This window comes from Grus americana, chromosome 13 (assembly GCF_028858705.1).
Source record: "Grus americana isolate bGruAme1 chromosome 13, bGruAme1.mat, whole genome shotgun sequence".
NCBI lineage: Eukaryota > Metazoa > Chordata > Aves > Gruiformes > Gruidae > Grus > Grus americana.
This window is the reverse complement of record NC_072864.1, coordinates 15097746-15123181: the sequence shown is the minus strand read 5'-3', so window position 1 is coordinate 15123181 and position 25436 is coordinate 15097746. Positions and strand designations below refer to the sequence as shown.

At 38.2% G+C, this 25436-nt stretch overlaps 1 protein-coding gene across 5 annotated transcripts; it reads left to right on the top strand.

Annotated features, from left to right (window-relative positions):
- Window positions 1–1733: 1733 nt before the first annotated feature.
- Window positions 1734–19993, top strand: N4BP1 (NEDD4 binding protein 1). Of its 5 annotated transcripts, XR_008579132.1 has the most exons (9): window positions 1734–2141; window positions 5022–6787; window positions 13230–13360; window positions 13801–13897; window positions 14936–15043; window positions 16571–16678; window positions 16854–16911; window positions 17886–17925; window positions 18821–18959. XR_008579132.1 is itself a non-coding variant. In XM_054840690.1 (8 exons), the coding sequence occupies exons 1-7, from the start codon at window positions 1896–1898 to the stop codon at window positions 16870–16872; spliced, it is 2475 nt and encodes an 824-aa protein (XP_054696665.1). In that variant the 5' UTR covers window positions 1734–1895; the 3' UTR covers window positions 16873–16915; window positions 18821–18953. The 5 variants fall into 5 exon arrangements, 4 of the variants coding, with proteins under 4 accessions (XP_054696665.1, XP_054696664.1, XP_054696663.1 ...); XM_054840690.1 differs by lacking the exon at window positions 17886–17925 and having other exon boundaries at window positions 16854–16915; window positions 18821–18953; XM_054840691.1 differs by lacking the exons at window positions 16854–16911; window positions 17886–17925 and having other exon boundaries at window positions 1737–2141; window positions 5022–5685; window positions 6583–6787; window positions 18821–19993.
- The last annotated feature ends 5443 nt before the right edge of the window (window positions 19994–25436 follow it).

The following is a 25436-nucleotide window of genomic DNA, read 5'->3' as shown; positions in this document are numbered from 1 at the left end:
GGTCACAGTCTTACAGAACCATTCAGGCTCACAATGACCTCCCTGAGAGCAGTTTCAGACCATTTTAATGCTGGAAATAACCTGTGAATAAAGATTTATAGAGAATATATATGGAATTATACAGATTACAATAAATTCAGCACTGAGACCAAGTTTTATAATATACAGTATGGCAAAACAGACCACAAGAAAATATACACAGCACAGAGAATTACACACTTAATTTACAAACCAGTAAGCTTTCAGTTATCCTGAGATAATTCCAAAATGCTGGTTTGACATGGTAGACAGAAATAAAAGTACTTTCTTTCAGCTTTTTAATGATACTTTCTATCCCAAAATGCTGGTAGTTTCTTTTTTCTTTTATAAAGTTCCTTGCTTACAATTTCATTTGTAATTAATAATGACTATAATGCAACAATAGCTGCAGTGACTACATTTTAACTGTTGATGGCACCAATCACCTCAATAAATCGCCTAGGTAAATGTTAGGTTACAGTATTATACCTGAATGTTGTCAAATAATTTGATGGGAAAGCAAAATGCAAATGTCTAAACAATAAAAATAGAAAAAATTTATCTTCAGGAAAGTACAGCAACTTTCTTGAATATGAGACTCATTGTCAAAACCCTATCATGTTTAGAATGTGTGTATTTGTGTAAACGCAGTGTGTGTACACAGATATAAATTTTTCAATTTTACCATGTGTACAGACAAAAATAATACTGGTCTCAAAGATATAACACTTCAAATTCAGTTAGGAAAATGTATATAACTATACCTGGACATAAACATTTAGCATGATTTTCTGATGTGCTAAGAACTGCACTCTTGTTTAGTTAAAAAGTTCCTAAACAGGGATACAAGTGCCTTTATGAAAATGATGTTTTATATTTTGATATTAATCCTTTCCTGGTGTAACATATAAGTAGATTAAAACAAAATATGTACATTTAGAAACACAACCATAAAATATTCATCCTTAGGAGGATGTATTTAATGAACAGGTACTAAAAGCTAACCTTACAGTCATGCTAAAGAAATGGACGAAACAAGTGGGAATCAAATAGTCTAAGGGGAACTTGGAAGATATTCACCCGGGTCTGGGATGGGAAGAGATGAAAGGAATTAAGATATTTACTCCTTTGTACAAGATGGTCAGCATTGCCAACTCCAGGCACTCAAACGTCTAGCGAAGCCTTAGGGTTACTTTTTAAGAACTAATTTTATCCTTCACATCTAAGACTTTTTTTTAAGCAAAAACGTGTCCTGCTATCCGAGCTAAGGATTCGGGGATGGGGACTACACTCCTGTCCCCTGCGACCACGAGGGATAAAACTTACATTTCTTTTAAAATGAAATCCAAGACGACGATACTAGAACATGTCTGTGCCAACCGTATCCTAAACCCAAACTTTTGGGCTGCGAAATTGTAAAAGAGGAAGGTTTCTTTCCTGCACGGGTGGGCAGGAGCCTGCGAGGCGGGAAGAGATCGCTGTGTGGGGCTTCTGCCTCCCTCAGGGAACCCGCCCGCGCGCATGGGCATGGGCACGCGACGCCCGCCACTCTGCGGCGGGAGCCGCGAGACGGAGCAAAAAGAGCAGGCGGGCGGGGGCTCAGCCACAAGCACCACCCCGCGCTCGCCACGAGCTGCCCGTCTCGTGGAAGGGCGGGACGAAGCCCTGCCGAGGGAGGAGCGCTTCCGCCACCCTTGCTAAAGATGGCGCCGCGGCCGCGGAAGGGCGTTTTCCGCCTCCTGGTGCGGAGCGGTGGCGCTGTCGCGGACCGATGACGTCAGCTGGCCGTGCGGAGGGAGCCCGGGGATTCCCCGTGTTGTTGTCCTGGGGCCCGGCGGGATGGGAGGCCGGAGCGCGGGGCGGCGAGGCTGGCGCTGATGGCGGCTCGCTGGGCAGCCCGCGGCTCCGAGCCGGGGGTGGATGAGTTCACCGTCCCGGCGGAGAAGAGCCGCCTCCTGGAGGGGAGCCGGGGCCGCATCGAGGGCTTGTTCGAGGTGCGGCTGGCCGTGCTGGAGGCGCAGGGGGACTGGCGACCTGCGATCCCGCCGCCGGGCCCGCCGCCCTCCGCCGCCAGGATCTGGGTGCAGTTGGCGGGCGGTGGGAAGGCTGTGCGCAGCGCCAAGGTAAGGGGGGCCGGGGCGGGAAGTGGCGTCCGGCCGCGTCGCTGGGGGCTCGGTCAGCCGGGCGGGGGCCGGGGCCGGGGCCGTGTTTGCGAACGGAAAGGCCCCTCTCGCCGAGGCAGGGCTCGGGGCCGCTACGTGCGGGTAGGAGGAAGAAAGGGTGGGGAGAACAGCGCTTCACGAGGAAACAGAAACAGGTCGAAACCTTGGTAGATAGGTGTGTTCCAGGTGCCAGGGTGTCTCCGGTTGTGTTGACATAAGCGTGGAATCGTAAAGAGAAACAATTCGCTGAGAAGTGCAAAGTTCATCGGTATTGTGGAGCATGTTATGGTCATCACGCTGTGAAGTATTACAGCTGCGTTTTGCTACCTGTGAGAGTGGGCCAAGATCGCTCTCCTTTTTCTTCCTAAAGTCAAGAAATTCGTCAGAGTTGTTTGGGTGTTGCCATGTTTCACAGTTGCTTTGCAGACTTAATTTATTCAGTGGTTTTTAGTAACTTATGAGCAAAGCTCTCACTAGCAGAGCTAATATTTCCTTAGTGTAAAAGTTGACACATCCAGACTACTTCACCAGTCTGTTTGCTGGAGCAGATAACTGTTTTTAACCAAACACTAAACAGGCTAAAAGAGAGCGTCTAGGCTGTTTGTCTCTCTGACTGTGACGCTAGTTGCTGTGAAGTATCTTCACAGAATTGTTTTGTTAAATGTTGAACAACTAACCTTGGGGGGAGCTCAGCAGTAATGACGAAAGTAGTATTACTCATAGTGGACCTGGCAGCTTGTAGCTGTTTGAATCATGTGATGAGAACAGTAGCATGAGCGCTAGCTAGGCTAAAGGTAGTTTTGAAAACCAAAATCCTTGTATGTGGGCATTTGTGTCTGTCTGTTTAAATACACACATGTATTAGTGGGGATCCTTAGCATGTATTTTGAGACTTAATTCACAGACTTGGCAGTCCAGTTTAAAAAACTTGATACCTTAACTGTGTAGTGTCTAAGACTTATAAGGAAAATACTATGAATGTTGAGGGTTTTGAATTAACTTATTCTGAAATTGACGCTAAACCAGTTTTCATGTATATTTAGGTGCAGTTTCCAGAAACGGTTACAGGTAGCGTAAACAGCTATTCTTCTCCAGGCAGCTGCAGTACAACTTTATTTTTTTTCAGAAAATTAAAGCCTAATCAAACACCACAAGACTTCCATTTTCTAATTGCTGCTTTTACTAATAGCATACAAAATGTTTCCTATTCGAGATAATTTAAAGGATATGCGAGATGTGACTTCCTTTACATATAGACCAGTTTTCAGACCCTGTCTGGAGGGATTATTGACTAGAAAGTATGATCAATTGCACATCTTTATTGTCTCCCTTTAAAAGGTTTTGTGATAGCAATACATGTTTTAATTCATCAGTCACATGCAATGTATTCATTCTTCAGTGCTGTTTAGTAAATGTAAAAGGAAAAAAAAAATTCCCGGATTTCTAATATCCTTTTTTCTAATTATGTTATTGTCCTGTTGCTCTGCAAAAGCAGTCATAGGATGACTAAGGCATGAAAAGTAATCCTGTGGATTTTGTTGCAGAAGCAGTTTGTGCTAATATGGTCTTGAAGCAGCCTGCCTTTATACCTGTGGTGATGCAACTTGAGAGATGATAGGAAGTGTTATGTTATTCATTATCTTGTCTTGGTTTTCAGTTCCATTTAAAAGAGAAGTTTAATTTCTGAGAGTAAAGATAGATAATAAGATTTGGCATACTTGGAGTCTGCAAATACAGTGACTGCAGCTTAGCAACTGGTTTCGCTACACTACAGAATTTTAAGCACAGAAAGAGAAAGTTTTGGAAAAATAATGCTACCTGAAAGAAGAAATAGTATACTGTATTAATGAAGTTCTGAACAGATTTAAAACAAGGCAGTATAGTGAATTTACTTACAGTAACTTCTAGGTGGCAGAAATAGCAATGGGAGGTTGCGGGGGGTTTTTGTTTGTTTAATGAAAATATAAATAAAAATCTGAACTTCTAGAACATAGAGCTAGCTGGAGCCTGGAGTTTTTTCAGTCATTTGTCAGTATTATCTGCTTTTTTTCAAAATACTGAGTTTCAAAGCCTCATGTGGAAAGCAGGCTTGCTGTTGAGCTTTTTGGGTGTGATTTTCTTTGGTATTATATACCCATTGTAAGTAGGTGCTTTGGCAGTTGTACTTTTAAAATACAAATGTTTTATTTAGTTAATAATGGAATCTATCAGAGTACAGACAGTGGGTTTATTGTTTGGTTGGGTTTAGCATTTTTTTTCTATAAGATATCTTTTAATGGGTGTCTACTAGTTGTTGTGCCATGCCACAGGATCAATGTCCTGGATTCATTAGTAGCAAGTATAGAATAAGTAACACATAACAACAACTTAAAAATATAAGATAGCTACTGCAGTGATGAGCCTTCAGAAATTTTCTTTAGAAACTGTTTTTAGAAGTTCAGTTTTATGGACTACATAGAAGTCTCCAGTGCAAGGCATTTGTTCTTGAAGCGTATGTTCTCTTTGACCAAAGAATGGAGATGGGAAAATAAATCACTCATGTCTTTTAAACTGTTTGAACTACAACTTAAATACTCTGTTACTATGTTTCAATTAAATTGATTTATAAACAGTAAGATATAAAAGAAAGTTACCCCTCTACTTAAAAATCATTTCAGGTATATATTTTTTTATCTCTGGTATCTGGTTTACTGGCAGTATTTACTTTCTCACATTTCTTATGCTCAGTTGGCTTTATTTTTTGATGTACGTGTCCATTACTGACCTAAACTAAACTAATTAAAGATAACATCTTTTTACAAATACTGACTGCTGTCTTTTTTTTTTTTTTTTTCTTTCTAGGAGTATATTAAGGGACTCTGTGAACCTGAACTAGAAGAAAAGGAGTGCTACCCAAAGGACATGCACTGCATCTTTGTTGGTGCACAGAGCCTGTTTCTCAACAGTCTTATTCAGGATACCTGTGCTGATATAACAGTGCTGGAAATAGGATTGCTCAGTATTAAGGGGGGTGCAGAAGCTGTTGTTATGGCTCAAAGTCATGTTCAACAGTTTGTGAAGCTTTTTCAGAATAATGAAAGCTTATTAAGTGACAATGAGTCGGAGATTAAAAAGCAATTCAGACAATTTGTGGAAGCCCATGCAGATAAATACACAATGGATTTACTGATTTTGCCTAGCTCACTAAAAAGAGAACTCTTAGCTCTCACACAAAATGAATGTTGCGAAGAGGAGAGCAATATCATAGATCTTACAGGTTCTGAAAGCCCGACAGAGCTTTTACAGAACAAAGCCTCCAAAGTAATTGCTACAAACAGAGATGGAAGAGCAGGTGGTGAGGAAGCAAGAAACAATGCTGGGACACCTGTAACTGAGCTTACAAAGCAAATGGACACTGTGTTTTCTGATGCTCCTGAGACAAGTTTTGTTCCCATAAACGTTGTGCCTCTGTTAGAGGCAGTGGTGGCTAAAGAAAGGCAGTCATGTAAAAGAAGATCTTCTGATGGTGAGGAAAGGCTCCCTAAAAAGCAGTTCTCTTTAGAAAATTATCAGGAAGTTAAATCTGCTTCACACAGTAATCCTTCAGACAGGGATGCAGTTATTGATCTGCTTTCGAATAGCTGCAGTGAATCAGATGATCCCAGTTATTGCCTTAAAGAAAGTGATGATATCAGTGAGGAAATGGAATATAAGATTCTTGTGAACTTTTTCAGAACAATGGGATATTCCCAAAATATTGTAGAAAAAGTTATTGGTATCCTAGGACAATCTGTGGAACCATTAATATTGCTAGAAGAAATTGAAAAGGAAAATTTAAAATTTCAAAAAGAACACAAACAGTCATCTCCAAAGCCTAGAACTATCAATCCTCCTTTAGGAAGTAATGCAAGTAATTCACAAAAGCTAGAAGACAAAGGCATTTCTAGCAATAAAAGCCCACTTAAATCCAGTCAGACTTCAAAGGAGAGAAAAATTGAGTATCACAAAATAAGAGATTCACCAAGCATGCAAGTTGATGCAGAAGATAAAATGCATACGTTGGTATGCAAACCTGCTTCTCCTTCCAGTAAAAATTCAGCTATATGGTATAAACAAAGAGACATATATTGCCCTGGTAAGAATCACAGTTCAAGGTCAAATGATATAGAAACTGATGGTGGTGTAACGTTTGGCACTACACAGGCTGGAGCTCTAAAAGATGTTGATTTTGTAGCCAGAGGGAGCTCAGGTGTGCAGCGTAAGACTAAAACTGCAGTTCAGCAAAAATGCACAGGGCCCTCCTCAACTGTACCGAATAGTCGTCCTGTTTTTGAGGACCAATTAGGACACTGCAGCTCTTCTCAAATGAGATCTCTCAACCAATGCCTTTGCCAAACCTCAAATTCTGAAAATCCTATCCCAGACCAGGTATTGTCTTCACAAATACATCCTTCAAATCCTGACAGAGAGACAGTGGGACAGCACCGATGTCATCCTGATCCTTCAGTTACTGGAGTCCAAAGATTTTTGGAATCTCTGAAAAAGCCATACAGGCTGGAGTTGAAAAATGAACCTGGGAAACCATGTTTAAAACATATCATTATTGATGGAAGCAATGTTGCAATGTCGTAAGTATTGTTCTTTTCAGCTATCTCTCCATCGAGAGTTCAATGAACTTTCAAATTAAATAGGGGCTAAGAGGTTGCTGTGATGCTGTGGCACGTGTAAAGTTTTTGCTAGCTAGCTTTTTGGTGACCAGCAGTCCATCTACACAGCAAGGTTTTTCAGCTACTGGTAATGGCTGCATTGGTAAGTTACGATAAGGCTTGATAATGAAAAATTACATGAGATGGCTGTGTGTTGGAAATTAAAATGGCTATTTTGATAGTTTTTGTTCTCTGTTTAGTGACAGCATTCATTTACGGACTTGTTTGGAGTTACTATTCTTTGTTGAGATTCTGTGCATAGAAGGATGTTCAGAAGTTTTTATCAGGTGCACTGTATGACACTTAGTTTGGTACACAAATCCAGCTAGAGCTAGCGTGGTTGTGGGATATTCTATCATGAAACAATTCTTGCAGAATTTACTTCTGGTTTCAAAAAATTACATAGTGTGAAGCTGGACAAATGTAGTAACTGGTTAAAATAGAATTAGGAAAATCCTTGATTTTGACTTAAAAATGGATTGGTAATTGCAATACTCTGGAAAATATTTTCTGTAAAGACTTCTAAGACTTAGCTTTCCTCCTCTGATAGAAATTTGCAAATTTGTAAAAATAGGTAGCTTAGATTTATGAAGCCCAAATACTAAAATAATCTGAAAAAAAGCATGAACAGAACAGGCAATGGAAACTAAAACTAAGTATATGTAAGAGGTAGATGACATCCTTTTTGATAACGAGATGTTTCACAATGGAAAGTGAATTAATTCTACAGCATTGCCTACTAGGCAGTGGTCAAATTTGAAGCCTGATTTGTGCCATTTCAGAGCAACCTACTTTGAATTATTGGTGCTCCCGCTCAATATAACACTTTAGTTGGAAGTAATTTCAGTGAGCCCTGCTCTGTTGCAAGCAATTTTATGCGCGAAACTTAGTTTGCTTTGCATGTACTTAACAAAGAAGTTGAGTTACCATCAACTTAAGAGTAAAGTGGTTTTTGTTTGTGGTTTGGTTTTTTTTGTTGTATTTTGGGTTTTTTATAGCATATTTGTCCTTTAACAACATTACACGTGTGCTCAGGTCCTGTTACTTTTGGGAAGTGTAGGCATGCAACAAAAATATTCCATCCTCCTCCATAAAACTTGCAGAATAGGGAACTGTGCGTACGTGTGCGCACACCTTGTCTCCTGTTCTTCCTGATATCTGAAAGAATGTATGCAAACAATAGTAGACAATTATAGGGCTGTTGGATAATTTTACTAGATTGGCTGACAAGGCATCATGCAAATAAACCCTATGAAACGGGCACAGCTAATACTCAAAAGATCAAGAAATTCCTTTCCTTGTCTATGATGCAGGGATTTTCCATTATTGTATCTTCTAATTCCTTTTTTCTTTTTTTTTTTAAAGTTTCTGTTGTAGAGAACTTTGGAGGGCATTGCCAATTACAATTTTCTTTCTTTTATTTAATTTTTTTAAGTTTGTTACAACTAACTGGAATAGCAAATATCAGTTAGAACCTCTATCTCTTTAAAATTTTGTGCTTCACTTGGTCCATTTTAACATTTGTCTCATCAAAACTATCCTTGAACTGATTGCTGTCCTCTAGGCAGGAAGAGGCTTGGATTTGTTCTTTTTATACTAAGTAATTTTGGCAAACAAGCAGTCAGAAGATTTTGCAGTGTTTACTACGGGGCTTTTCTGTAGTTTTTGTAATATGAAAGTGAGCAATGACAAATGCGATATTTCTCCTTAATGAGGAAGTGGTAGTTTTTAAGAACAAACTGACTTGACTGGTTTTCCTGCTCCATTCATCAATGTAACAATAAGTAAGAGTAAACTTACTATGAGAACTTGCTATTTAAGATTTTGTTGGTGCATTCAAAGAGTTCCTCTGCTGAACATGCACAAACCCTTCCAAGTACAGAAATTAGTTTTCATTCTGAAACCATGCTGCCAGAACCAAAATGGAGTACTTTAAGCAAAACAGTATTAATTCTGAGAAAGATCATCTGTATCACCAGACAATGTGGGAAAAGATTAAGCTATTTAAATGTTTCTTAAACACTTAAACTATTTTAAAATATGGATTTTAACCTTGGAGATTGGAAATCCTGAAGAGCCTCATATCAGCTGTATTATCTTGTATTTAGTTGTAAGTAATTCTTAAATAGGGTATTTTCTGAGAATAGGCCTGAGTACTACCAGTGATCCCACAAATTCTGTAGGATGCTCTTAGACTGAGAAAAACACATCCAGCTGGTTAAGATACATGTATCATATATCATCTACTTCTAGCTATTAGATGAAAGAGGCTTCCCAAAATAATGGGCTTAAATGCTGTTTAGGGGAAGAAAATAAACTATTCCGGGGAAAAAAAAATTAAGTACCATAAGAAAATAATGTCAAAGTCTGTCCTAAAGTGAATTTAATGTTTCAGACAGTTGACAGCTGGTACAGTTTCCTACAAGTAACTACATAAATGCAGATCCGCACATGCATGCACACACATATGGTTGTGTGTTTCTAGCTTCACAGAGATAAAGATGCCCTTAGATACTGTTCTTTCATGGTTATGAAAGATCTATTTTAACTCCCAGACATTTCACCAAAATTCATGGAATAGCAAAACTGCCTCAACTGTTAGGGAGAGTAAATACTTCTAATTCCCTTTTCTCTGTATGAATTCTGCTTGAGAACAGAAATTATAAACTGTTTATTTTAATGAAGTGCTAGTAGAACTGTCAATATTATCTTCGCGAATTGGGGAATCAGTCTTAACTTCTTCCCTTTATGTACTATCTTAGCCTGATGATTTCTGTTTTCATACCTTGCTGCTAACTTATGCAGACTACCAGATGATGCCTTGAAATTCTTAGGAATATAGTTCATTTAGAAATATTTCTGCTGATGTTTTAAACTTAATAGGCAACGTGAGATATCTTTTAATATGAATTGTTTTGACAGGCCTCTTATGTATTTGCATGTGTTCTTGCTAGATCACTATTTTTCTCCATTCAGAACAAAACATTGATTTTTTAAAAAAATTATTAGCTTCAAATGCAGTTTAAGGACAAAGGACCTAGTAATGTAGAAATGTTTGCATTAGTCCAGAACATCTCTATAGCGCAGATGAAGTGTCACAAGTAAATCTAAGTAACAACTTCTGTTTCTGAGAAGAAATGTTGGAAGATTTCTTAATGTGTAATCTTTCCTGCCAGTGCTCATTAAGGCAAGAAGGTGATGAACATCCTTATAAATTGATTTCCCCAAGTTAAAAAGCCCAGAGCTAGACCCTTATGACTGTCAATAGTGAAACTTTTCAGATCAGTCCCTGGAGAATTAACTGAATTAATAGATGAAGGTTTTCTGTCATTTTATAGTCTTACTAACTTTAAAGACTGAGCCCGACATTGTCAGTAACTCTTGATACTGCTTTAATTCAAGTACGGTATTTTGTTACAGTAAATAGTTTTTAAAGCAAACTTATTTCCTCATTGTTCAGACTCTGTTATTTAGAAAATAGTGATGTAAAAGTGCAAGTCACAACTGAGTCATAAGCTACCTTGAACTTTTTAATACACATTTGGGAAATCATTTTAGTGGAAGAGAAATGCAAATTGTTGGGGTCATGTAGAAAATAACAAATATACCGCATCCTCTTTGTCTATTTTTTTTTTAAATATGGAGATATTTTTTTCATCTACATGTTCCATCTATGGCATTTTGCATCTTTGGTTTTTTTTGAGGACAACTATATACATCTGAAACTAATTAATTAAAAGAGGATGAATAAACATCTGCTTATCGCTCAGATGGGTGTGAGACCACTGTAGGCAGTGGTCTCCTAATGTTTTTTGACTGAGCACCCCATCACACAACTAAAAAAAACCCCAATATGTGTATATTTACCAATTATACGTGTGCATTACCGTGGTTCTAATGCTTCCTTCACACACCCCGATGGATTGTCTTGCGCACACACCCCACTTCAGGGTGGGGCATAGTAGGTGAGTAGCACTCACATGCACTCCCAAAATATGTTTATATAACATCTGCCTCCTGCTGCTCAATCAAATGAGAACTGTGCTTATGAAAAGCAAAGGACAGAGAACTGCCTCAAAAGAGCAGAACCATTGAGATATTTAAATATCCTACTAAATAATCAACGCATGGGGGCCTGGGGTTTTTTTAACGTAGGTATTCTGCAGCTTCCTTTTGGTGAAATAAAGCCTCATTGTTTTCTTACATCTTAGAAGGTGAAGAATTGTTTTCAATTTTGCTTTGAATTGTTTTCAGTTTTACTTCTCAGTACCTGGAGGTTATGGACATCCACTTCCATGCCTGTGTGGGTTTTTTTTGTTGTTGGTTGTTGTGGGGTTTTTTCACCCCTGAATGTCATGTGTTTGGGCAGGGCAGTATTAATGCATTGCCCACATGTTTGGACTAAGGCTGAATAGGCTTCTGAATCACTACTTGCCTTGTCTTAAGTCTAGAAGACTGCAAGAAGCTGAAGAATTTTTCCTCTTGACACGTGCAGTCTAGTAAAAATGGCACGTTGATATATTAATGCTTCTATTTGCATGCTTTTTTTTTTTTTTAAAAGTTGCTACAGAGCAGGAGCTTGTGATCATACAGGACAAATCAAGAGCTGCTGTTCCAGGCTTCAGAACATTTAAAAAAACAGAGTATTCTCTGTAGTGCAACAGGCTTAAAGCTCTAAAAAAAAGGAGAATGGACAAGTAGAGAAGGCATACTTTTCAACATGAGCATCGAGACCTCTACATCTCTTAAAGTCTAATTGAGAGCCATTAATACAGTGAAAGTATTTAACAGAGCTTTCCGCTTTATTGAATATGATACGTGACTTAAAGTGGGTGGATGATGACTGCTTATGAGGGGTAACTCTTCTGTGACAATTGCATTCCTTTATTTGACTGTTCTTGACATCAGGAACACTTAATTTCATTAGGGCAAGTGTGGTATAGGATTTTTTCTCCAGAAAGTCTGTTAATAAATCAGTTTTTCTGCCTTTTACAGTTCAGATGTAGCTTACTCATTTTTCTGCCCTTCTACATAAAACATTCCTCTCCAAATTCAGAGAACCTTAATAGATTTATATTTTGGTATATTTATTTTAAAGTTAGTTTAAAAGGATACATAGCTGGAAAAGGATACATGAATGGTACTAAAGGCTGAGTTTCACTGTAAAGTATTTCCATAGAGATGTTTTAAAGAACACTCTGTTCAGAAGATTTCCTGGTAGGTTAAACTAGGGGTTTAAAGGTAAGATTCCATTAAAAACTACTAAGGCTTACTATGAGGCTTATAATATACAATTGCACATTAATTAGGAGACTGGTTTAAAATATAAATACCACTTGATCACTTATGAGAAGCCCTTTGTAGTGACTTAACATCTGACTCAGAATATGTACTACTTTGTAAGAAAGGCTTTGCCTGTTCGTGCCATCAGTTCTGAATCGGTGTGTCTTTTCTAACTAAGTATATCTTTGTTTTGTCTAAGTGTGGCCTCTAATCTATGAAAATGTGAGGGGAAGAGTTTCTGAATGAGAACTGGATTTAGCCTTATGTAAGGTACTAATAGGTGTTTTGTAGGAATTTATTTTAGAGGTGGTATTGATGCTGTCTTCTGTGCTTTATTTTAAGATTCTTCTTCCATTATTCTCCTGAAGCTTAGTTCCCAGAATCTGGTTAGACAGTTAATTGCTAAAGGAGGACTTCCTGCCATGTGTTAAACGGGGATATAGCATCATTGGGATAGTTCAGATTGGGAGGGACCTCACAAGGTCATCAACTCCAATCTCTGTATTATATTTTTAAATGGCGGGGGGGAGATTGCCACTGAAATACAGTGTTTTGAAAATCTTTGTTCAAAGAAACTTCATTACTTTACTTGAAAACAGTAGCTCAGATTGTTGAAATGAAAGGAGAGGAAGCCCTAATAGATGATCAGAGAACTTCTTAGATGTCATCCTTGGGAACCAATTGAACCAAAGGTATTCTGTTTTGTAGTGAGATTGTATTTGGAGCCACCACAATATTGGACTATGATCATTTGAATCTATAACCAGTAGATTTTGGAAACCATTGCTACTGGCCTCTTTTTAAAGCTAAACCCACTTCTAATTACTCAAATATCATTATGGCCATGAAACTGAAAGGAGACTGAGCTATGAAGTTGGAAGAGATGTTTCTATTCTCTTCTTTTGCTGAAGATGTCTATTTATAAGATTCTTCATCTATAACATCCATCCACCTTTTATTTTGGTGAGGCTGTATGTGTAACTTCTAGCTTCACTTTGCAAGGTTTTGTTCGGTTTTCCTTGTAGTCATAGTAGTAAAAATCTAGGGAATCTAATCTCCCTTCTCTTTCTTCCACCCCTAGTCATGGTCTAAGGAAATTCTTCTCCTGTCGAGGAATTGCAATAGCTGTTGACTACTTTTGGAAACGTGGGCACAGAAATATTACTGTATTTGTTCCACAGTGGAGAACAAGACGTGATCCTTACATTACAGGTAAGGGAAATAATTTCCTAATATTTTCTTTATTAAACTAAATTGTAACCATTTCTTTGGATACTTCTGTGAAGAATGAGTGAATGAATGAAGAAGGAATGCTTCATAAAATGTTAAGCATGGGCAGTCTGGCTGCTCAGTATGAGTAATTGGATTTCAATATACAGTGTGAGACACTCTAAAATGCTGTTTAGGCTAACTGTCATAAGTAGAGGCCTTTTTGGTTTGTTTGGGTTTTGTTTGCTCTTTATAGTTTCAACTTTTTGCTCCCCATTTTTATATTAGCAGTCCTTCAGCTATCAATGTAATTTCTGTAGATTAATAGGTACAAAAAATAGCTTATCTTCTCTGCTAATTATATCTCAGACGAATTGTCAAACCTATAAATAGCTTATAAGAAAGCTTTTGTTTTTAAGAACAGTTGTTTCATGTTTTAACAGAGCAGGATTTCTTAACACAGCTCCAGGATGTTGGAATATTGTCTTTAACCCCTGCAAGGATGGTTTTAGGAGCAAGAATTGCTGCTCATGACGACAGGTACAGAACATACATAGTTTTAAAGTATTTTTAAACATCTGACTAATGGCTGTAAAACCTTAATACTTCATAAGTGGTAGTACTAGCTAGTTCTTTAACCTGTCTAAACAGAGCTATGCATCCAGCTTAAGACTGAGCTCTAAATCTGTTACGTTGCTTTACTGTCGTAAGAAACATTTTTATACATAATTCTCTAATATTGTACATACTGTTTTCAGAAGTTCCTGGAAAATGGCAAATTTTCATGGCAATTTTCACAAAAAAGTTAATGCACGTCAAATGTCATCACTTGCATTGAGGAAGAAATTAGTCTTATAGTAATGTTTGTATCCTTTCCTGATCATCAGTCTGTCCCTGAATTGCCTTTTATGTTTGGGGACTGCTAGCATAAGTCAGCTACTGATCAGGTACCATTTTTGTTCCTTTTTTTTTTTTTTTGATGCCATTGTGGCATGCAGACGTAATATGTATTTGTAACAATGTGTAGGCTAGTAAATTTCAACATTAATTTGAGCACCAAAGTTCAACTTCAAAACGTGGGGATCATATTTCAGTGAACAAGACAACAATAAGCTTCAGGGGTTTTCTTCTTGGGTGTTGGGGGGGTTTCCTAGTGCTTACATTGCTACTGCCAAATTTTCCTAGTCTTGAGACACACAGTTGAAAGCGCATGCTGCCTAAGGTTTTTTTTCCACAACCAGCTTTCCTAATTCTGCATGAATGAGCAGTTTGCAGCTTTGAAATTGTGTTTTGCAGCTAGCTACAATTTGCTGGATTTCAGTTTCTTTCTTCCTACTAATAATCATTCATACTTTATTTTTCTGAGTACAAAATTGTCAGGTTTTTGCATCATGGGCGTGCCTATTTTTGTTAGATTATGTAGTCATGTATCTGATGGCAAAACATGACAGGCAAAAGATAAATTAAGTGCACTCTATGTATCTTCCCTGTTAAAATATAGCAACACTGATCCCTTAATAATGCTGCAATTTTCAGCAAAGCAGACTATCTTAACCATCTTTGAAATTAATTTTACAGGTTTTTATTACACCTTGCTGATAAAACTGGAGGTGTTATTGTGACTAATGATAACTTCAGAGAATTTGTGACAGAATCACTTGCCTGGAGAGAAATTATTCAAAAAAGGTAATTACTCAATTTCTGTGAAAGCTTAAAAAGATGTCTGTCCTTACAGTTGTAGGCACTCTACCTTCATGTGACACTTTTTAAGTGATCTGTCATGCAATTCTGGTAGAGCCCAACAAAGTACTGTGTGCGTTTCACCACTTTGATTCATGGCCTTATAATCAGGTGTTGAGTAGTCTAATGTCCCTATTATTCATATATTCTCTAATGTCCATCTGTTAATTGCTCACATAAATTGTAGCAGCCAAGCTGTATCACTTCTGAAGCTCAGTGTTAGATCCTGTTAGAGTATATGCTTTGTGGTCCATTCTCTTAGGCTTCCTTGTTTTACATTTCATTTCTTCAAGGCAACATGATAGCTGATGCAGACATACAGTGTCACTTTTAAGGTTTCAGAATCAAGCACTTTTTACTGTAGTACAACAAACTAGCATAGCTAAAGAAAATAATGAACACTTGCAACATAACCTGGTAGCTGTTTCCCTGCAATTGCTGAGAGTCCTTTGTGTTTAGATGAGTTCACTTAGCTATCAAATGTCCCTGCTTCAGCTTGTGGATTCTCTGTGAATTACAGTTTCTCCTGTGCAACTGGTTGGGGTTTTGTGTGTGTGTGGTTTTTTGTTGTTGCCTTTATTTTCCCCTCTCCAGTTAAATCAGGTAATTTTACTATTAAGGTATGATCTTGTTGCCCAAACCGCCCATTAATCCCTCAGATTCTCCCTGACCTCTTTTGAGGGTACATCTACTGCAGTGACTGGGGTCTGTATAGGTCTAACAAAATAAATAATTAAAAACTCTTTGGTTCTCACAATATAGCTGTGAGAACATGGAATTGATGTTGTCTAATTAAGTAGGTATTTATGCTATTTCTTGACTGAATTCTACCTGTCAGGTTCTGTTCTCCTATAGAACTTTAGCAAGAATACTCATACTGAGTCTGTGGCTTTGTAAGAGCTTGTGTTAACATCTGCTATTAGTTTTACTTCTGGGGAAATTCCACTATACCGAATTGTCTTCTCGCAAATTTTAGTTGAACTGGTTTCCTTCAATGCAGATTTCCCTGTCCCAAAATGATTCCAGAAACAAGCTTCTTTGTCCTAACTGTAAACAGCTGGTGCTATGTTTGCTAGTTGTGTGGCTTTCTGATAACATGTATTTTAGCTACGTGGTTGAAGATCCTTAAAAGGAAGGGGAGTTTGAACAACCAGAAAATCTTTTCTAATCACCTAGAAAATTCCACCCTGGTCTCTTTGCAAAAATTTGCAGTCATCCAACGCTTGCTGTCAGGGCGGGGGAATAAAAAAGCTCAGTGTGCTGCAGTGCAATAGGAACAGTTCACATAAGCTCCCATTAAATTACTTTAACAGTGAATGTCGGTTGTATCTAAAATGGTTTACTAGTTAAGCTTCAGTGACTCTTGACGTGGTGTGAAGTGTCTGCTCTAAGGCAAATTGTCCTATGCCACAGAGGTGAAGGGCAGCAAGGGTGTAATACATTGTAAATAACATTGAAAGAACTCTCTTGCAGGTTGCTCCAGTACACTTTTGCTGGTGACATATTTATGGTTCCTGATGATCCTTTGGGAAGAAATGGACCCAGATTAGATGACTTCCTTCGAAGTGAAGGCTATTCTAGGTATAAGCACCATTTTCACTTTTGTTTGAGACAGTTACGATTTCAAATGTGGAATAAACTGTTTCTTAGTTCACTTGAACACTTCAGATCTGTGTAGTAGAGGTGGAGTAAAATTAAGCAAGAACACTGTAGGATGTAGTAGCTTAACAAAAACATGTTTTTCCTATTACTTCAGTCTGTTCAGAAACTGCTGATGACATTTGCATCTAATCAAGATCTTTCTCAGAACTAAGATAAGTAAGACAAAACTTCCTCTGGTATTTGATTGTGGTGGCTTCATACAAAGGTGGTCCAAACTATGTTAACATAGCACAAAACTGCCAGTGGTTTGGGTATGTGGTAGCCTGGTATCCTGTTAATTACAGTGATGTTATTTAAAACACCTTGGTTGATCACTTACTCATAGTGGGATAATAGGTGCTACAAAAGAAATGCTCTACACTCATATTCTTTGTCACAGGAGAAGCATGTCACTTCACACTTGAGGGTACTGTACTGTTACTAAAATGATTTTTGAGAGCATTGTTATTAAATGCATTTGTATTAGATTCATACTTTAATATTAATATTTATATTAATAAACCTATATTGTTCCCTTAAGATCATTGTATTTGTGCATATATTAAAAGTATGAATTTGCTTTGCGTTAACTACCAAGACTTGAGAATGGGTTTGTTCTTTTGCACAAGAAAATAAGGTGCTCTTTGCTCTTCTTTCACCAGCTTAGGAATTATAAATGCTAATGATAGTGAGTATTGAGAGACCTTTTAGAAACAAGTGAACTAAATAAAATTAGCAATACAAAAGGCAAGCTATGCTTAATTGTTAATACAAAGAATAAGCAGGAATCTGAGCTATTAGAAATTATTGTTGAAAGTTAGGCATGTATATACCAGTAGATCACAGGTCAATTTGAAAATAAGCATGTAATGTCAACATGAAAAAAGCCAGTGCAGTTCTGGAACTCAGTAGGAAATGCTAAGAAAGTATTCAAGCTCTAATATAAACCCTTATGAGATGTCATTTGGAGCACTGTATTTTAGCTGCCTGTGTCCAGGAAAAAGAAAGTGAAAACAGAGTGTGTTCTGAGAGTTGACTCTGATGATTGTAGAAATAGAGACTCTTTTGAGAAGACTCTAGAAGAGCTTGGCTTCCTATCTGTGGACTTGGAACTGGAACTAGGCTTTGATTTTTTTTTTTTTTGTAGGTGTGTGATGGGCCCTTTTAAGACAGAGGAAAGCATGCCAGTGTGTAAAGAGTTAACTTTGTTTCTTTCCTGAGACTTTTCCACTTGAGTTAAATGATGTAGAAAGCATAAATGGCACCAGAAATAAGATCAGAAACTAGAAGGATATGGAGCAATTAGAGAGTCTTTCCATGTTGAGTAGTGGGAGGTGTCGTAACCTAAATGCTTTTAAATTAGAGCTCTGTAGTTTAGGTAGTTTCCCTCAGTGGTAGGAGAATGGACTGTAACATGAGTTCCAGTTCACATTTCTGTGTTATCTGGTGGCATCTGAAGTAGACTTGGCCCTAAATTTTTGAAGTGCTAGCAGTTTAGAGTAGCAACAACTTTTCAAATTCTGAAATGAAATCTCAATAATTAAGAATATTCAGATCCTGAAATTGCTAAAAACCTTAATTCCCCATTAAGGATATCATATGAGGGAATCAAGGCCATCATCTAAATGTGAGCACAGCTCAGTCATGAGCAAAAGTAGATGAGGAATAGTCTTGTGGAGCGTCTGGAAGCCACTTTGGTCTGTCAGTATTTTTCACATGTTCTGAGTCAGTGTACATATGATCAATGTATCTTGTTATCCATCTAGCTCAATAATGCTGATATGGATACTTCCATAAAATAAGCTTTGACTGTTTCTGTATTCTGCAAAATAAAGTACTTTTAATGCTTATTGGAACCAGTGCTAGATAATGGTAGTTAATGTTGTTAGTCATGCCAGATTCAAACTGAAAACTGTTACACCTACTGTTTTGTTTCACTTTTGAAAAAGTGCTTATCATTTGCTTCCAATCAGTAACTAGCTGAGCTGTAGTGAAGTATAGGAGTTTCTCTTCTGTGTTTGTACAGAGACAGCTAGCATCTCCTTTACCTTAATTTAATAAAATTTTTATTTTGTTCCATAGAGATTTTCGATCCGCACAAAAGGCTTTACAGAGCAGTGGACAATATTCTTCTGAGACACCTTTCTTCGTGCCAGTCTCCAAACCAACCAGTAGCAGTCAACAGCCTAAAAACAGAGTACATAGTGATCGTTCAACAGCATGGCTTCCACTGGAAACAGACTTAGAGGCTTGTCTAGCAATTCCGCCACAGAGATCTGCCTCAGAAACAGTACAGCTAAGAGAAGCCCTGATAAAAATTTTTCCTGATTATGAGCAAAGACAGAAGATTGATCAAATACTAGCTGATCATCCATTCATGAGAGACCTTAATGCACTGTCTGCCATGGTGCTTGACTGAATATTATACAGGGTTTTTATATCAATCTGACTAACTTTGAATATCAATGTGAAGAAAAATGTTGCTCTGTTATGTTACATTGTGAATATTCAGAACTTAATTTTATTTGTATAAACAAAGATATTTTTTGTGTATGATCTGTTTCTAATAGATGCCAGTTTTTGGTAAATTAAAAACTGCTGCTACTACAGATTTGTAGTAATATTTTCTATGAAAAAACAAATCTTCTGCTTCACTTGAATTACTTATTAAAGCAGTAGCAGTTCTAAAGAACTGTTATCACTTTAAATAATTTTAGCACTTTTTAAAAACCCCTTTCCTCAAAAAGGAAAAATCATGTCAGAGGCTTAAAAGTGACACTTAGAGCTTCACATATATTTTCCAGATGCGTGTGTAACATACTATAATATAAGCCATGCTGCATCTGTCAGATATTCATTGTTGGTGTTTGTATCCAGAGTATAGATATTCTTAGAAAATCTATGCTCTACTAGTATGTCCTTCACTTACAAACTTTGAAATATTTCTCCATGGAAATAAAACAGACCCTTTTAATATTCTCAGATACAAAGACTTCTATGTAGTGTATATGTGAACCTGCGTTCCTTAAGCCGGCATTGTGGATTTTGGAAATAGGCTGTACTTCTAAGGGTCTATGGACAGCAGTTTGAAGATCTCTGTGGCATCAGTGGATGCTCGGTGTATTGTTGAAGTACTGTCACAAGGTGGCGTTATGCATCTGTTGGTCTGTAATGATCAACAGGAAGGCTTCTGACGTGTTCTGAAGTGCTCGTTCTCACATAAAGAAAGATTAAATGCAAGACAGGTAACAGTAATTGTGTGTTGTGGATCAAATTGTATATTGTATGAATAACATGGATACTAAGCAGCCTTCTGATATTATGGGCAGCTAAGAAGCTTCGTATATATGGGTAAAATCTTAGTGCTCATGGAATGAAACCAGAAAAAATCTATTTGCCTGTTCATCCAGGTTGAGAGATAGTATGCAGGAGTAATTAGGAGAGGGAAGGTTTCAGTTAGAAAGTGTAAATTCACAACTCATCAAGAGAAGATATTTGTAATGCTTTAAAAGCTCTGTGGTACCTACATTATTTTTTGTTGGAAATTCTTTTGACCATCAGTACTCCTTCAGAATAATTTTAGTATCTTTAACAATCTGTGCTGTTACCTGTTTGTCTTTGCCCTGCCTGTTCTAAGTCTGAATGCTGTGATAAGTTATTAACAGAGTGTGATGCTGTTTATGTATGAAAGCTGACCAACAGGACTGCTTTCAAGAGCTCGAGCAAAATGAAGATTACTGTGTGTCTGTGTCTCTGTACATGCTTAAGTCCGTTATACCTTCCTTTTAACTGGTTTCTGGTGCTAAGTGTTCACGTTAGTAAAATCAGACTGTAAAGAAAATGTGGGCTACACAGCCCATGTTAAACTTCCGACCTACTGAGCCTTACCCTAAAGCTTAAGAATAGTGGCTTTCTCTCCGGTAGGAGTTTCCTGGGTTCTGAAATCACTCTTTGCTTAAATGCAAAAAAGCTGAAATATACTGAGGAAATGAGGGTGTTGAAAGTCAGTTTGTCGTACATGGGCCTTTCACATGTATTGTGAAGTCAGAAACAGAAGGCAAAGTCGTGCTCTTCCCTTAGCAGCAGCAAACTGAAAGATGATTGCAGCAAGAGCAAAAGTATTAACAACAGTTATTGCAGCATCTCAAAAACATAAGTGAGGATGAGGAAAGGTTTTGAATATGTTTCTACATCAAAATAGACAAACCTTATTTTTTCCCCCTACTTAAATGAGTGGGTAATTCATTAGTCAGCTGGGCAGAGTTATTCTGACCAGCACGTTTGCCAAGAAGCAGTGCTTGCCTGCTATGTGATCACCAAGTTCTGTCCCCATAAAAACTTACAAGGTTCCTAAAGCCTGTTGTCACTGATCGGACTTGATGTTGTTTTAGTAAGTAGTAAGGGAATAAATTATGTCCAGTGAAGGACTTTCCTTCAACAAGCATAGGATCCTAAGGAAGGCAGTGGTGATGAATTGGATAATTCTGCTTAGTTCTACATTGGGGTGAAACACAGGAACTTGGGGTCAGCTGCTTAATTCCTAATAAGTTCTTCTAGAGGCAATCAGGAGTATCAAGGAAATGGGCCAAGAGCAACACAAACTATTCCCTGTGTACTTTGCATATTAGTGTACTCAAAGCTGAGACTGACTCTGCAGTACAGAAGCACAGATAAGGAAATGTGGTTTTGTTTTTGTTTGTCAGAAGAAGATAAAAATTGGAGTATGAGACTGCAGGGGCAGCAAGATAAATACTATGTTGATTACTATCTAGTGTGGGAGACATGGTGAAGTATGTAAACTCTTCAGTAGCTAACAATGGGTTAGGGAACTATATTAATTATAGTAAATGCTGATGTGCTGCTCACTTCTGTGCTAAACATCCACCTCAAAAGGAATTAGAGAGGAATGTAGCATCAAGTGTTCAGCAGAGTAGTAGCTGATTACTTTTTCATGACACAAGAAGCCTAGCTGGGAATACTAGCTATCTAAAACCTGTAATCTTACCACTTTTTCCCAGATAGAGGACAGACTTGACAAATGAATTAATTTTTATGGCAGAAGCTTATTGCTGGATGTTAAAGCAAGCTGTCACAGCAAAAGCTCATGTAAAATGATACCAAGTGAGGCTAAAGATTCTTTGTTTTCTTTTTTTAGGTTCTATTGTCCCTTCAGCTTTGAGTTTTAAATATTGCATCTCTGTTAACAGGGAAGATGACAAACATAACCAGTATGGTCTGAATTTTCCTTGAGGGAAATGGGTGGAACTGTTGCAATACTATGCCATATGGTGGAGGAATACCCAGGGTGGCATCTCAACTGCATTTAGAACAAAACCATTGTCTTTCAGTTTTGTTTTCATTTGTTCTTAGTTCCCTGTTAGCCTACTTATTGTAAGTATGGCTGTTCATAAAATCCATAAACAGCCTCTTTGAGTGCACAACAGAATAAGCACTGCATGAAACACAGCAGCCTGCAAAGCTTTCTTGGGCCCAACAGAACAAGTTTTTTGTTTGGATTTGGTTTTAATGGCAAAGAAAATATGCTTTTTTTATGCAAGAAAGTCAGTCTGATTCTCCTTTATCAGCTGTACAAAGTGCTGAGAGTGGAATGAGCAGAGGAAGGATCAAGTCTAAGTTCAAATGTAACCAGAATGTTAGTGATCCCTAGAATAAACTTTCTGTGAGATGGTATATATCACTAATACAGCTTTCAATTTATCGGTATTTCCACTGAAATGGGAAGATAAAGGAGTATTTCTCTGATCTTGCTCAGAACTTCCCTGTTTTCTAGATAGGATACTCACAATTTCAGGTAGATACAACTACTCTTACCTGGACGGAACAGTCCTGAGTTTACCTGTGATAGTAAAAAAGTGCCAAGACCCAGCAATAAGCAACGAAAACCTGAAATCCTGGATATACGTATAATCTAGCTCCATACTAAAACAATAAAATACCATAATCACCTGAGTGCATTCAAGTAGTTGTGTGATAACTAATGTGTAACTGTGGTCTAGTTCTGCTGTGATCCTTGCGTAGCAAACAGTGCAGTGGATTTGTCAGTTTGGGGACCAGCAGGATACAGCTCTAAGAAATTATCTTAGAGCTCTCTGCTCTGCTTCCTGCATTGCTCCCTATCCTAGGCAGCTCACACTTCAGATAGATTATTGGGTGCTGTGCTGGTAAAAGAAGTGTACAGTGAGTGACATGGTTTTGCAAGCAAGTCCTGCACTGATGGTGAGCCTGAACTTGTAATTCCTGCTGGACCTGAGCTAATGCTATGAAGTGTCTTCGTACTGTGTTTCCCAGTATGTCTCATAATGTGGTATTTGGGCTTTTATCTTACCAGTGTTAATGCCTGGTGTTCCAGGCACCTTTCCCATCATCTTGGAAGACAGAGCTGACTGAACCTGCACCTTTCCTGTCATCTTGGAAAACAGAGTTGACTGAACCTAAGAAAAAAAGCACATCAGTTTAAAAATGGGAAATACACTGTTGTATTTATTGCAAAATACTATTTCCTAATGCTAACTTGTATGAAGAAAGAAAAATATGAAAAATTGTCAAAATACTGTCATATGTGGGAAAGTCATTCCTCACTGAAAAAAAGTTAAGATTAAAACCTTAGTATGAGTAGGTAAAAATGTCTAGGAAGAGACTGTTACAGAACTGAACAAGTTTTTCCACACAGGAGCATTACATAGGTTCATTCACAAGTTTTCTGAGGACAGGAGAGTGGCTATTGGCAGCAGGTAACCCGCTGAGTATACGGCAAGTGCCCACACGTTCTTTTTACCTATGAAAAAATACTGATTAATGATAAGCTAACAACATAATTGCAAATCGCCTTTTGTTTAACACAGAATGAGCATGCAGAAGGTCAGTTTGTAGCACGAATATCACTACGCAATTCCCATTATTTTTATAGACAGATCTGAGACAATGCTTAGATTTTAATGGGTGGAAAACATGGAAGAAAAGGGCTTTGACGTGAGGAACTACAGAATTGCCAAGGAGAGTATTTGATGAGTATCCTTCTTAATATCAACCAAAATGTTCCACACAGATGGCCAGCATAAACATTCCCATTTTTCAAACAGATACTGAGGCACAAGAAAGAGCCAACTTGCCTAAAACTGGTCAGTATGGTGGATGGAAGTGGTGACCAAGCTCCCAAGCCTCAGCGCAGCAATGAGCTCCTTGGTAAATCCCTCCTTATCCCGCTACAACATCTATACTGCCCAGGCAAAATGTGCAGGGCTGAAGTGAAGATTTTTCTCAACTGGCTTCAACATCATCCACCCTGCAACTAGCACCACAACAGCCCTGCCGCTGTGAAAAATGAGGCCTCTGAGAGCATCCATCTTGTTTCACCTCAGGTGAGCTGTGGCAGGGAGGGAGGGAAAAGGGGCGTGAGGAAACTGGGAGGGAGGCTGGTGACTGACACAGTGCTTAAGGGAAGGCTTTGTGAGCCTATATGGCAGTGCGGGCAGCAGCTCTGCTGGTTTTCTGTGCCTTGGCCCAATTTTGCAGCTGAAGCAAGTAGGTTGAGAGTGAATGAATGCGAGACACTGAGGGGAGAGAGGCTGGTGGGAAAGCGGCAGGGGATGGGGGAGCACAAGCCAAGCCCCTGCTTAGTGGCAGACAGTGTGGTAACAGCAAAGCCCTCATCTGGGTACAGGGCACCTCCACAGTAGGTTTGTATTTTAGGTGAGCTTAATTCTCACTGCTCTGTCCCCATTGCTAGGCTTGGCACAATGTAGTAATGTCAGTATTGAACTGGGATGGCAAAATGCAGGTAGCCCACTGTGCTGAACAGTCTACATATGAAGTAAGGGGTGTCAGAGAAGTCAAGACTGTACTTCTCTTTAAATAATTGCTAAAAGATGCAATTAAATGTGTTTCCCGTTAGGACTATGATTTAATGGTGCAAATGCTGTGTAAATGCTGTAGCTATCTGTAGTAAGGGAGATGGGACTCAGTCTTTTTACCTCACTATACAGCAAGGCTTCTGTTCATATGAATTTGTTCACTGCAACTAATGGCAGAGACTTGGGGTTTGTTTTTCTTGTCCTCAATGATTGAGCTATGCCTGAAAAATGTTAAGTATTATGTTCTTATGCCAAAATAAATATTAATGTTTGGACTTAATCAGGAATAGATTGATCACTTCAAAGTCACACAATTACTTAATCAAGTGAAGACAGAACCCCAGTGTGATTTTTGAGCTTTGTTTGTTTGTTTGTTCGCGGTGTTAAAGGGAAGTGGCCTTCTCTCTGCACTCAGTCTGATATTAGCTATAGGCTCCCTTAAACTGCCTGGACCCTGCATGCATATGTGAACATGCTTCTTGAAGAATTTGTCTTCTTTCACTTGTGTGTATCCTGGTTGTATACATGTTCATTTTTTAGCTGCTGGTGTGAGAATAAACATACATTGTAACCTTTATTTCTTTCTCTAAAGTCTGTTCCTAAAGTATGCTTCATGCTATTCAGCATTTGGTTATTAAAAAACCACCACTAGAAGCAGTGTTTTGAGTGGAAAATAACAGGGACCATCCCTTATGGGCAAGTGATGCGGCATTCTCTTTTCCCTTCCTTTAACATTTTATAGAATGACTCTCCAGGATAGAGTTCCAAGACTTTGACTCTGATTCCTCGTGTGAGGATGAGTACAAGATTTTTATGATAAACTCAAC